The following is a 13,284-nucleotide window of genomic DNA, read 5'->3' as shown; positions in this document are numbered from 1 at the left end:
GCCACCAGCCCTCGCCGGGCCTGAGAAAGACCAGGCTCTCCTGTGGCAGGCGGCGGGGACTCTGCGTGGGGCCCTGCAGGCCTCACCAGAGAACTGTGGGCGGAAACTTCCCGAGGTTTGCTCTGCCTCTGGTTGAGGCTTCTCAGCTTCAGATGCAAAGTCAGTGGGTGTCTCTGAGAAAGACAGAGGAGGAAAGAGAGCGACAGAGAGGTGTTCCCCGGGGTTCTGGAAACTATAAAGAGCGAGGCGGCTCTCCTGCTCTCCAGCAGACAGACAGCCGCGCCGGCCCGGCCTGGACACCTGCGCTGGGGGCCAGCCCGACACACCGCCATGCAGCAGCCCCTGAATTACCCCCTGTACCCCCACATCTACTGGGTGGACGGCAGCGCCAGCTCCCCCTGGGCGCCTCCGGGCTCCGTCCTCCCGTGTCCGTCCTCTGTGCCTGGGAGGCCTGGGCCGAGGAGGCCGCCGCCACCACCGCCTCCGCCGCCACCATCGCCGCCCCTGCCTCCAGTGCCCCTGCCGCCTCTGAAGGCGCCGAGGGACCACAACACAGGCCTGTGTCTCCTTGTGATGTTTTTCATGGTGCTGGTGGCCCTGGTTGGCCTGGGGCTGGGGCTGTTTCAGCTCTTCCACCTGCAGAAGGAGCTGGCGGAGCTCAGAGAGGTAAGCCCTCGTGGGGATTGCTGTGCACTGGAGATGCGGTGTAAACGGCTCTGCTGCAGCCGAGGGGTAGGGGGGAATAGTGGGGGAGGGGGACACCGAGGCCCAGAGGGACCGTGGCCTTGCTTGCAAAGTCTTTTCTAGTCCTTTCTCTTCCTGTCTTTGAAATGGGTCATTCTAGTCGTTCTATCTCAGAGGCCGAGGCTCAAGTGAGTGAAAGGGATATTTGCTCTCTTGGAAAGGATCAGGGCCAAAATAGGACTGGTGGGGACTGTCCCTCCTTTCACCGCTGGCAAGGCTGCCGGCTGAACCTCTTAGAGGTTCGTGATTCAGGAAAGAAAAAGAATCTGGAGTCTTGCTCGGAAGTGAATTTGTTTAAATGACCCAACTAAATTTCCTTGGAAATACTTAAAAATGTTAGAACTATTCCAAATTGCAAAACCTGGGCGTGGTGAGACAGGATGGCATGGCCAGAGTCCGAGTTAGGAGAGGCTCTGAGGTATGGAGATGCCCTTCTCAGGTTTATTCTGTTTACTTGACGGCTTTGCCTCCGCTATCTTAAAGAACTTCACACTTACGATGCATCTTCCCTCTCTGTTGCCAGTCCACCAGCAAAAGTCATACTGCATCGTCTTTGGAGAAGCAAATAGGTGAGTCATTTTACGGATGTTTATTGAGTCTCTAAAGACAGTCCTCATTGCTGAACCACGTGGGGCAGATGCCTTGAATTCCATCCCACTCTCGGATACATTATACTACAAAAGGAATCCTGGCTAATTCAGAATCATTGCTCATTTTGGTTCCTTGAGCTGCCCTAACATATGAATTACATGTAATCATTCAAAATCAGTATAACTGAGTACTGCCCACCATTCAAGTAATTTCCATTCAGCTTTGGAAAGAGACAACACAGATACAGCTGGTTCCATTCCTGTCGCCTTCACAGGCCTCCTGGGTTTCTGTGAACAGGGCAGTGGCTGTGGCTCCCAGGGAGATGTAGAGAGGACCAGGCAGAGACAGATGTTTCCGGGAAAAGTCGTCTCCTCTTCAGACTCTCTAAGAGATAACTCAAGAGTCAAGCTTTATTTAAAGAAAAAAATTCTAGGATGTATTTAAGCTTTTAATTATTTATTTATTTAGAGGGGAGAGGCGGAGGGAGAAGGAGAGAGAGACTCTGCAGAGCACCGACACAGGGCTCCATCTCACGACCCTGAGTGAGATCATGACCGGAGCTGAAATGAAGAACCGGATGCTTAACTGACTGAGCCACCCAAGCACCTCTTAGGCGTTTAAAAAGTATGCAATTAACCATCCACATTAAAGTTGCTCTTTTGCATTCCCTGGCAGTCTTGAGGGGGAAACCTTAGCCATTTTTCAAGGGCTAGTCCAGCTTCTCCCACAAAGGCAATCATGAGGTACCTTCAATAAAAGAAAGGCCTCTGTTGAGATTCAGGACAAGGGAAAAGATGAAAATGTTGAACACTGACCTTGTGTGAAGTTTTAGGACATCGTTTGGAAACATGTGCAGGTAGATTAAGCATGCTCTGGTTTATTCAACTGAGATCGACCAAACTCTGGATTCGTAAGAGTTGGATGGGAGCTTGGAGCAAATCTGGTCCAGCCATCTCACTTTTCGGAAGAGAATTAGGAGATATGCCCCAAATCGCTGGTGTGGAACTGGGGCTAGGAGGAACACGGGCTTCTGGTGCTTTGTCGCCGGCAGGGCTTTCCAGCACATAGACTAGTGCTCTGTGAAATAGGGAAACTTCTGTCTGTGATGGCCATGGAGGGAGAAATAAAGATGAGAAGCAAGACGCCTCTGCAAAGACAATAGGTAAATCTTGGGAAGAAAATGGAAGGCAGCTCTGGCCATCCAAGGAGGGGAGCCCATTCCAGTTTCTCTTATGTGCCTATTGTAGGTGACCCAAGTCACCCTACTGCTCCAGAATGTGGGCTCTGGAGGACCCATCCTGTGGACACTTTGGTCTTTGGTTCTAGGTCTAAGTCCCTAAGTGTTAGAAAGTCCTGATGTATTCAAGCAGAGTAGAAATATTTGTTAGAAAAATAAAACCTTTGGAGGATTTCTAAAATAAAACAGCTTTGAAAATCAGTGGAATGTGGCTGGTGAAACAGGTGCCTAATTACTCATCTCTCTGCCACTCTCTGGGATAATTTTAGTGATTAAAAGTCAAGTGCACAGATGACCCAGGTCTGTCTCTTCCAGTAAAAAGCGTCTTGTCATCCACGCAGATGGACCAGAGGTTGGGCAATTTCCCCATGGAGAACAAAGTAGCCACTTTATTAATAGGAAAAGAGATGCAAATCAAACAAGGCTATATCCATTTTCATTCATCCCAGTAGTAAAGATTAAAAAAAAAACCAGATTGGCAAAAATGTGAGAAAAATTTTTGCTTAAGCATTAGTTGACAGCCAGGGAACATGTAAATTGCTATACTTGTTCTGAAGACCAGTTGGAAAATGTACCAAAGGATTAAAAATGTTAATTTACTGGGCACCTGAGTGGCTCAGTCAGTTAAGCTTCTGCCTTCGGCTCAGGTCATGATCCCAGGGTTCTGGGATCGAGCCCCGCATCAGGCTCCCCGCTCAGCCAAGAGCCTGGTTCTCCCTCTCCCTCTGCCTTCTACTCCCCCTGCTTGTGCTCACATGCTCTCCTCTCTCTCTGTCAAATAAATAAACAAAATCTTCTTTTTAAAAAAGTGTTAATTTACCATGTAATCTCATCACTAAGAATTTATCTTAATAAGATAGTCAGAGATATACCCCAAAACTCATAATTATGTTCATCATTACCTTATAAGCCTATTTGTAATAAATAAGTCAGAAGAAACTTAAATGCCTCTTAATAGGAAATTAAATACGTTATGGTATATTCAGAGGGCCTCCTACGCAGCGACTGAAATCCATATAATTACATTTAAGGCCTTGGAGATTGTGCACTCTATATTGTTAAATAAAAAAGACAAGTTATAAAACTATTTAAATTTTAATTAAATAGTTTAAATCAACTATATAAGTGCATGTGTATATTTTTATATTCTTAGTAAAGAATTAGAAGTACTTGTACTTCAACAAATTAACAGTGATTTTCTCTGGGATGTACTATCCAAGATTATTTAAACATACTTATTTGCTCTTTTTTCATTTTCCATTTTTCCACAGTTCACTCATTTAAGTCTTTTATTCATTCACAAATGTTCTTGGAGAGCTTCTTATGTCCCAGGCGGGTGCTGGGTGTAGGTGATGACTAAGAACAAGAGAGACAAGGGTCCTACCCCAAGGGAGCTTTCAGAGCGCAGTAAAGGGGTAAACAAAAGTGAGCAAGCAGACTATAATTTCAGACTGTACTAAGTGCGATGTAACATAGAGTGGTCTGGAAAGTCCCCTTTAAGGAGGTGTTGTGTGTGCGTGCATGTATGTGGGGTGGTGTGGGAGGATAGGGGAGAACATTCCAGCAGTGAGAATGGCATGTGCAAAGGCCCCAGGGGTAGGAAACATTCATCACCTACGTGTAGGATCTATTTCCAGTTTATTTCAGCATTTCTCCAGCAGGTATTCTTACTAAGGACCCTCTATGAGAATCACACTGTGCAAGGCTCTGAGGGATAGAAAGATATGCAACCTGTGGTTCTCTGTTCCATTTCCTGTCAGTACATGGCTGAATGCCAAACCAGTTGCACAGATGGTTTGTGGTATAGGAATGTAGAGGAGACTCAGTTTTGCCTTTCCTGCTCGCTAACACCTCCTTCATGGTGGGTGGTCTTGGGTGGATAGAGAAGACGTGATTACTCAGGTCATGTTCTCAGCTGCTAGTGGCAATCTCACGCCACAGGTGAGTTTTACAGGCTAATTGTAATGAACCTGATGTGGATGAGGGCCCTTCTGTGAATCTTTCTTAAATGTGTTAGCTGAATTCGTTAGCTAAGTGGTGGCTCTCTTCGGTTAAAATATTTGAAGTCAGAGAAATAATGACTACTTTGGGAGCTATTGTCTATTCTACTTCCTCCAATTTAATTTAACAAATATTTGCTGGTTGCATGCTCACTCTGGTGGATTTAACATATAGTAGGAAGTTTGCCATTTATTTGGTGGGAGTAAGACAAGTCATGCAGTTATCACAGAAATGGAGAGTCAGAACTGACAAAAGAGGTAAAGACAAAGTGACTCTAGGCTTCAAAGGAGGGAAAGACCATATTCGATTAAAATGGCCTGGGAGGGTTTCCCCCAAGAAATAGGTACTGCGGGCGGTACTTACGGGGTTGATAGGAATTTGCCATGAAGATCTCTTTGGAGGGAGTTCTGAGCAGATGAACAGCATGAGCAAAGGCACGAGGGCTGGTAGCTGGGTGGGTTCAGATCACATCAGCCCCTGTGTTGTGCCACCTTGGCCGATCTGAGCAAGCAGAGGAGGGGAGGCTGGACAGATAGGCAGAGATCATGTGGCTGGGGATGTGTTATATGTGCAATGGGGAGTTAGTCAAGGCATCTGAGACCTGAGGGTGATTAATATGGGCAGATGGTTGAATGCCACTGAGGGGAAGACCTAGTGGCCAGGCGGTAAAATCAAAGTCTTCTTTGGCCTCTGTTCTACAGAGTCCTAGAGGCAGCAGAACTGGAAAAAGTCCCCATCGGAAGCCAGGAGACTTGAGCGTCCATCCTATTCTGACCTTGTGTAGCTGGGTCTTCTTGGACAGATCATCCAACTTAGCTCATATAGCCATCAGACAATAATCCCTACCTCAAAGGATTGTGGCAAGATCAAATGCAGTAACTGATATGATAGCTCTTTTTCAATCAACCTTTTTATTGTTTTTTCATGACATAGTCTGTGCATATGTCTGTCTCAATTTGGTTTACATTTTACCTCTGTTTCTGAAGTACTGATGGCTGCAAGTTCTACGGTTTGCACTTGGATGATTAGTGTATGTTAGACTGTTCACCGTTTGTGTTTTAAAAAATTGTTTTTATTTAAATGACCAGTTTGGAGTCCCAACAAAAGAATAACTGGTATCTCATTTATATATATATCTCTTTCATCTCTCCATGATGCAGGTCAACCCAATCTGCCCTCTGAAAAAAGGGAGCTGAGAAAAGTGGCCCATCTAACAGGTCTGTATCTGGGAGGTACATGGGTCTTGGGAAAGCCTTTGACAGGAAAAGCCTTTGACAGGTTGGGTACTGTGCTCGGAGGGCGTTGCTACTTTCTGGTGATAGTATTTGACACCCAAGAATAGTCCCATCTTAATAGTCAAGTCAACCTCGCACCCAGACTGCACCCCTACTCTAGTCTAGGCCATGTTCTGAACTGGCAAAATGGAGCGGAGTATGAGAGGACCCCTGCCCATGAGGAGCTCACTCTTTTAAGTCATTCCAAAGACCCCTAGGGGATTTGGGGCATGGGTTCAAGAGGTGAGATCTAGGGAGGTGGGGAGTGATCAATTATTTTAGTCAGTGCTTTTCTGGTTTTCTGGAAGAGCTTTACTGTGCTTTGTGCAAGAGTAGAAGTAGGAGTGAGAGGAAGGGCCCAGTCCTGGCCCTGGTGGACTTCCTGCATGTGGCCAGGTAGTGAAGTAAAGTCATTTGAGAACAATGTGGTGTGGGCATTTCCAGGGCACAGTCCATAAATATCTGAGAAGCGGATAAGTATCATAGAAAGGGTATGCCACTGCCCTGGAATTATTTAGGCAGAAGCTGTAGAATGATCCCGTCTCGATCACCAGATATTTATTGAACACATGTGTGCCGAGCTCTGGAGACAAGTAGATTAATAATGTGATTCCTGTCTTCGAGGAACTTAAAATCTAACAGGGAAATACAGGTGCATAAATTTTCAATTATATTTTCAATTTTCACATTGAAAAGGACACCTGTGATCATTTTGGTACTACAGAGTGTTCTCTGCTTAAGGTATGATTATACTGCTATGGAGACATAAAAGAAAGGGGATTTTAGCCCAAAGTGGAGGTACTGAAGACTTCTTAGTATAGGTAAGGAGTTGGACCAGATGATCCCTAAGGGTTCCTCCCAACTTTATAATTTCCTTGGCTTTGGCTTTTTTCCACCTAGAGAGACCTCAAAACCTAGAAATTTTGGTATTAGTTCTGGAGATCATACAGTCTGTGTTCCAGAGAACTAAACTAATTTCATTAATGTCTCCTTATAATTGATTAGTATATATATTATTGTCCCAGTTGTGTAGATGACGAAATTAGGGCAAGCAATTCGATAGCGGTGTCGCAGGAATTCAGTGATGGATCGAGTCTGACCCATTAGCCAGTTCCATATGGGCTGTGCCATTTTGGTCCTTTGATCAAGGAACGGCCCACAGTTTCACCTTGGAAGCTTCGTTTGTTGGGTGCATGAGCAGTCCTGGCTGAAAGCTCCTCTCTGATTTGATTTCAGGCAAGCCCAACTCAAGATCCATCCCTCTGGAATGGGAAGACACATATGGAATTGCCCTTGTCTCTGGGGTGAAGTATAAGAAGGGTGGCCTTGTGATCAATGATACTGGGCTCTACTTTGTGTATTCCAAAGTGTACTTCAGGGGTCAGTCCTGCAATAACCGGCCCCTGAATCACAAGGTCTATTTGAGGAACTCTAAGTATCCCCAGGATCTAGTGCTGATGGAGGGGAAGTTAATGAACTACTGCACTACTGGCCAGATGTGGGCCCGCAGCAGCTACCTGGGGGCAGTATTCAATCTCACCAGTACTGACCATTTATATGTCAATGTGTCTGAACTATCTCTGGTCAGTTTTGAGGAATCTAAGACCTTTTTTGGCTTATATAAGCTCTAAGAAAAGCACTTTGGGATTCTCTCCACATGGTTCCTTATTACAGGCCCTGAAAATATGGTCTTGAATGACAGTCTTCTTAAGCCCACTTGAGATCAAGTGAGAAGACATGAACCAAGAGTATCTAGAGACCACAGGGTCCAGCAGATCTACCGTTCCTCATCTCATGAGCCAGACGGGAGGGGGAATACGACTGAAGAACATGAGACTTGGGGCTGCCGTGTGAAATGCAGAGGCAGGAAGAAGCAGCCACCAGGGTGTTCTACACTCATTTTAAGTGTCCACAAGCATTTTAGCACATTGAAAAGGACACCTGTTAACTCACCTCTTGGAGTGGGTCTACTATCTACCTCGGGGTGGCTGTCTTTCAGATATGGATGTGACATGAGTGTACAAGGGACGGAAAAAGAGGACTAGGCTTGTGTGATAAGCTAAAGAAACCGAAAGGCCAGTGTCCCATTGGAAGCATGTTAACTTCTGAAGGCAGAACCTGAGCCACCAGGTGACGCTAACAGAGAAGCAAGGGGGATCTTTGGGGAAGTTGCTCCATTCCTCACGCAGCATGTATATTTCCAGTGCAATTTTAGGGGTGTGTGTGTGTGTGTGTGTGTGTGTGTGTGCACTCACATGTATGTGACTAGAAGAGTTACATAAGAAGAGACGATGTGGAACTTGTGAAGGATATGTTAGGAAAACATGGGTTGCATTTAATGGTAGATTTTGAATACCTCTTGGCAACCAACTCAGTTGTCCTTAAAATAGTCCTCAAGACTCTTTGATTGTCACCTGTTGATGCTGTTCTCCTATAATATAACCAGTATTTATACCTTTTGTGTATTTTAATAAAAAGAATAAGTGTAATAAAAATTATATTTTAGAATACAGGCCAACATTATGAATATACTTATTTGGAAATCACTAAAATTTGTTTTTTCCCCCTTATAATTTCTTTCCTCCACGGCTTCTTCACTCCTTTTGCCTTGAGGCCACGTTAAGAAGGACTCACTGGAATGAGCACCGTGAAGCAAATCCATCATTGCCAGATACCCCTCTCCCCAGTCTGTTTCCATTATTCAGAGTTTTTATTGTCTATATTATTGCCAATGTTAAGCTCACCCAACTTTCAACAGATTTGATGACAACTTCCCCCAGGCTTCCCCAGGAGCAGAGCCATAGCATAGTGGAAAGGGCACAGACTTTGGGCTGAAAAACGTGAACTTGAATCTTTGTTCGTCTACTTTCTAAATGCAATCATGGGGTGAGTCCCTTGACTTCTCTTGGACAAAAATGACTGATATGTATATTAAATATCTGGTCATGGCATCTATCAGTTTAATCAGCCACTCGGTGAAAGGTACTTCTAGCTCCAGAAAAAGCCACTGACCGGAGGCCTCCATCCAAGCACCCAGTTTCTCAGGTTCTCCCGGTCTTCCGTCACAATGACCTTTTCCTAATTTTTCAACCACTCTCTAACACCCCCTCCCCCTAGACTTTGTCTTTGTTAAAAATTATGGTATTTCCTTTACAATTTGATTTCAGACGTCTTATTTTCCTATGATCTCCTATAATTCCAGCTTAATTGCTCCAACATTTGTCTCCAAAAATGTGTCTATTTTTACCACATGAGACCTCTGATAAACTTGATCATTTCCTTACATATCCATCAGTGCCTTCTTTATCTTCATTCCTCTCTCTGACAAGCTTTGCATTGTCACTACCCTCTGTCCTTATAATCAGTATCTTGGAAAATTTCTCAATTCCAAAATATTCTGCATCCTTCCCTGTATTCCCCTTGTAAAAATCCCATTTTGTTTGAGCTGGCATCCTACAAGCTGGATGTTGCTAGAGAAAAATAATCCAGACAGACAGGCTGGTTTCTGTTTACTTTTAGCTGTCATCTACTTAAATCAGCTACTCTTAATCCCTGATTTATTTCTATCTTTTGACTGATTTGAGTAAGTAATACCTGTACATAGTACAAATTTTAAAAGGCCTAAAAAGACATAGGATGACAGTAAGTCCTGTTTTCAATCTGTCCCATGACCCTATTCCTGTCCACAGAGACTATCACGGTATCCTTATGCAGCTTTCCAGAGATGGTCTGTGTCTATGACGTCAGTTTACATCTGGGTTTCCCAGCCTTGGTTCCATTGACATTCTGAGCTGGATAACTCTTTGTTGCGGGGTCTGTCCCATGCACTGTTGTATGCTTAGCAGTATCTCTGCCTTCTATCCCCTAGATGCTAGCAGCACTGTCCCCTCCTCCGTGTGTGATAACCAAGAATATCGCTAGGCATTGGCAGATGTGCCCAGGCTGGGGATGGGGAGACAAAAATCAGCCCTACTGGAGAAACACTGCTTTACATTAGTGATCACAGATCTCAAATGGGCATTCAACACTGCCTACCACTTTTTCCTCAGTTCCCTGCCAACCAGGTTTTTCCACTGTTTGAGACAGTTATGTCATACCTTTTCCTTTTGCAAACCCACCATATCCCCTCCTCCCACTATGGAACCTCACTTAACACTATCAAAACACAAATCTACCCACATCTGCACGATCTCTTTCTTTTATCCTTACAGCGGAAGAGGAGGATCATCTCTTCATTTGTGCATTAGATCCATTTCTAATCCCTACGTGCCCTCATTAAAATTGTCTCTTCCGGGGGTACCTGAGTGGCTCAGTGGGTTAAAGCCTCTGCCTTCAGCTCAGGTCATGATCTCAGAGTCCTGGGATCAAGCCCCGCATCCGGCTCTCTGCTCAGCAGGGAGCCTGCCCCCCCCCGCCCCCGCCTGCCTCTCTGCCTACTTGTGATCTCTCTCTCTGTCAAATAAATAAATAAAATCTTAAAAAAAATTGTCTCTTCCGGATCCTCAAACAATCTCTATGAAATGATTTCCACCAGTATGTACATATGTTCAAATATCCTTTTTCAGTAAAAGACAACCCAGCCCAAACCAAAAAAATCCCAAACCTTTCTTTAACTTTCCTCTTTTCCAGTGATGGCTGCATTTCTCATTTTCCTGGTCGAGATGAACATCTGAGAAGGTTGTCTCCACACGGGCTCCATTTCCTCAGCTACGAATGTCTTCTTCAGGGTCCTCACATGGCTGGCTTCTTATCTTTCAGGACTTAGTTCGAAGTCACCACCTCAGATCGTTCTTAGAGCCTCCTCTCTTTGTCATTATTTTATTTCCTTTTAGTTCCTTTTTAGTAACTAGCATAGCGTGTGGTTATATTATTTATTTGCCCACTTAAAAATATCTGTTTTTCTACTAAAATAAAACAAGACCTTTTCTACTTTGTCTACCACTATATCTTCTTCACCAAATCCAGTGGTTGGCATATATTAGGAGCTCAAAAAGTATCTGTTTACTGGATAACCTTAATTATAAAACAGACGTTTCTCAGTTTGGGGTATGTGTGTATGTTTCTTGGAATGGTGAATATATTCACTTCTAGTCGTAGGGTTGCCTCATGAGTGTATGTGAGTGGTTTTTGTTTTTTGTTTTTTGTTTTTTTTTGCTTTCAGTAGATTATTTAATGGGAATTTGAGGCTACAGGTGGAAAAAAAAAAACAGTGCATCCTAATTCTTAGCACTGGAAAATAAGAAAAGTCTATTTGGTGTCTGGCATTACCAGGAGTTATTCAGGATACTGTTGAGGGAAACTTCTAGGTAACTAGAGCTGAACATGTCACTCAGAAGATACTCAATAAATATTTGTTGAATAAATTAATTAACAAAACCAAAGGTCCCGGCTGGAGAGTATCACCTGCTCTCCTTAAAACTCTTCTGTTGATTCATCTGTTTCCTGACCAGGTACCTCATGAAGAAAGCCAGGGAGGTATCACTCTTCTTTTGGCTGCTTCTCTGTATTCCTAGCCATCACAACGAAACTCCTCTTCATCCCTTTTCTCCTCTTTTGGCTCCAACCATCAGGTATACCCATTCTAAGGGTAACGGGAAGTTTTCCAGTCTTCTAAAATCAATGGATCCTTCAAGATAATGACATCAAAGCAAAGAGAAAGTAAGAATGGCATTGGGGCTTCCCGAGATGAGATAAGGCAATCAGCTAGCAGTGGCATTACTGACATTTTTATCTTTCTAAGACTGAACTCTACTAGGATGCCTTTGGGATTTTTTGAAAATAGGGCCATAACTTACTGCAGGAAAGAGATGTTAACCATTCCTTCAGGAACCTTGAGTTATTTTTCTTTACCTCAGTAGGAACATAAAGTATGCCAAAAAATTAAAACTTTTTATTATGTTCAGATAACCACTGTATAGTACATAATTGGTCCTGATGCACCGTTCTGTGATTTACTAGTTATGTATAACACCCAGTGCTTGTCACAGCACGTGCTGTCCTCAATACCCATCTTTTTTGATGAACTCATCAAAAATGGTGTCTGCCGTTGTTACTTTTGAGATGCTAAACCCAAATTAGAACACTTAAAAAAAGAAGAAGAAGAGGGAGAGGATTACTTCTGATTCAGTAGTTTGAGGTTTTCTTTCTTTCCAAACAACCAAAAACACACAAAACCCATGTTTTTCTTTAGCACCCCCAAGGTGGTGACCTTGTATTCTCTGAAGTCGGTTTGACTTACCACAGCTTACTAGGAAATGAGCTCTACAGGGGACCATCGTTATGAGTGTGACTTATTGGAACCAACAGATCACTGGAAGATGGGAATTGGAGAGAGAAGCCTTACTTAGAGCTCTGAGACAAACTGTAAGATTTCCTTAGGGTTAAGCCATAGACAATTCCTTGTCTTTATCTAAAAAGCATGCCATCTCTATGTTAAATTATATTTTTCAAAGGGGCCTGCTTAAGTTCTGGTATTAGTAGAGACAGATTTTTACTTTCTGTAAAAATTTCTGTATTTTCTTATTTGTGTTTTTCCTTTGGATCATCCAGAGGTGGGATGAGGTGTCCCTGGGACATTAGAATCAGAACCCCATTTTTTAGGGTCTTTAGACTCAGAAACAAACCTTATTCAGAAATATCATAACTGTAGATGGTAACCAGGAAACTCTGGGATTCACCGAAAAGCCAACATGCCTTGGAAATACAGAAAGATAAGTGGATATTCTGCTCCTTACAGTTCACCTGGAACAGGGGAATCCATTGCCTCAGTGATGACTTTCTCACTATTGCCAAACCTTCATCCTCGTTGGGAGACATTTCTCCACAGTTTGAGCTGTACATCTTCAGGGAGAAGCACAAGGCAGATATCCCTTTTATGCCACTTGGAAGCTCCTTTGGCTCTACGGAGTCACCTTTTCTTATGCTTCTCAGTTGAATAACACAAACCCAATATCACATTCTGTGGAGAGTCAAGTCTTCTCTTCGGTTTCCTGAAAATTTCAGGAAGTCTCTTCATTCTCTTGGGCGCCCACATTAGAACAGGCCTCTTAGAAATAATACAAAGCAACCTCTCTTTTAAGACAGAAGTTTTCATTACCACATTTCCAACAGGTGGAACTCCATTTCCAACACATCCTTGATCTGAAAACTTTCTGGATAGGGGCTCAATGAACTGCGATGAAGCCCATATTAGCCCTGTACTGTGTTTCATCTTAGAAAATTCTTTCTCAGATTTGATTGAAATCCTCCACACTGTAACTTCCACGTGTGGAATATAGTTCTTTTCTGCTTAATATTGCTGCAGTATTTTATAGGTTGTAAATCCTTCTCATACACCTTATCTTGTTTAATTTCCATTACACCCTCAGAAGATAGATTGTTGTCTTCATAACATAAAAACAGCTGAGACACTGAAAACTTGTGAGTCTTGCTTAAAGA

At 43.5% G+C, this 13,284-nt stretch overlaps 1 protein-coding gene across 1 annotated transcript; it reads left to right on the top strand.

Moving 5' to 3' along the window:
* The first annotated feature begins 258 nt into the window (after positions 1-258).
* On the top strand, positions 259-8,359 carry FASLG (Fas ligand). The gene is made up of 4 exons (XM_032862972.1): positions 259-666; positions 1,268-1,313; positions 5,734-5,790; positions 7,084-8,359. Exons 1-4 carry the CDS (start codon positions 331-333, stop codon positions 7,476-7,478), a joined length of 834 nt encoding a protein of 277 aa, XP_032718863.1. The 5' UTR covers positions 259-330; the 3' UTR covers positions 7,479-8,359.
* Positions 8,360-13,284: the final 4,925 nt, after the last annotated feature.

Source organism: Lontra canadensis, unplaced genomic scaffold (genome assembly GCF_010015895.1).
Source record: "Lontra canadensis isolate GAN:19392208 unplaced genomic scaffold, GSC_riverotter_1.0 scaffold24, whole genome shotgun sequence".
NCBI classification, from domain to species: domain Eukaryota; kingdom Metazoa; phylum Chordata; class Mammalia; order Carnivora; family Mustelidae; genus Lontra; species Lontra canadensis.
Note: the sequence above shows the minus strand (reverse complement) of the source record. Positions and strands in the feature narration are given on the sequence as shown.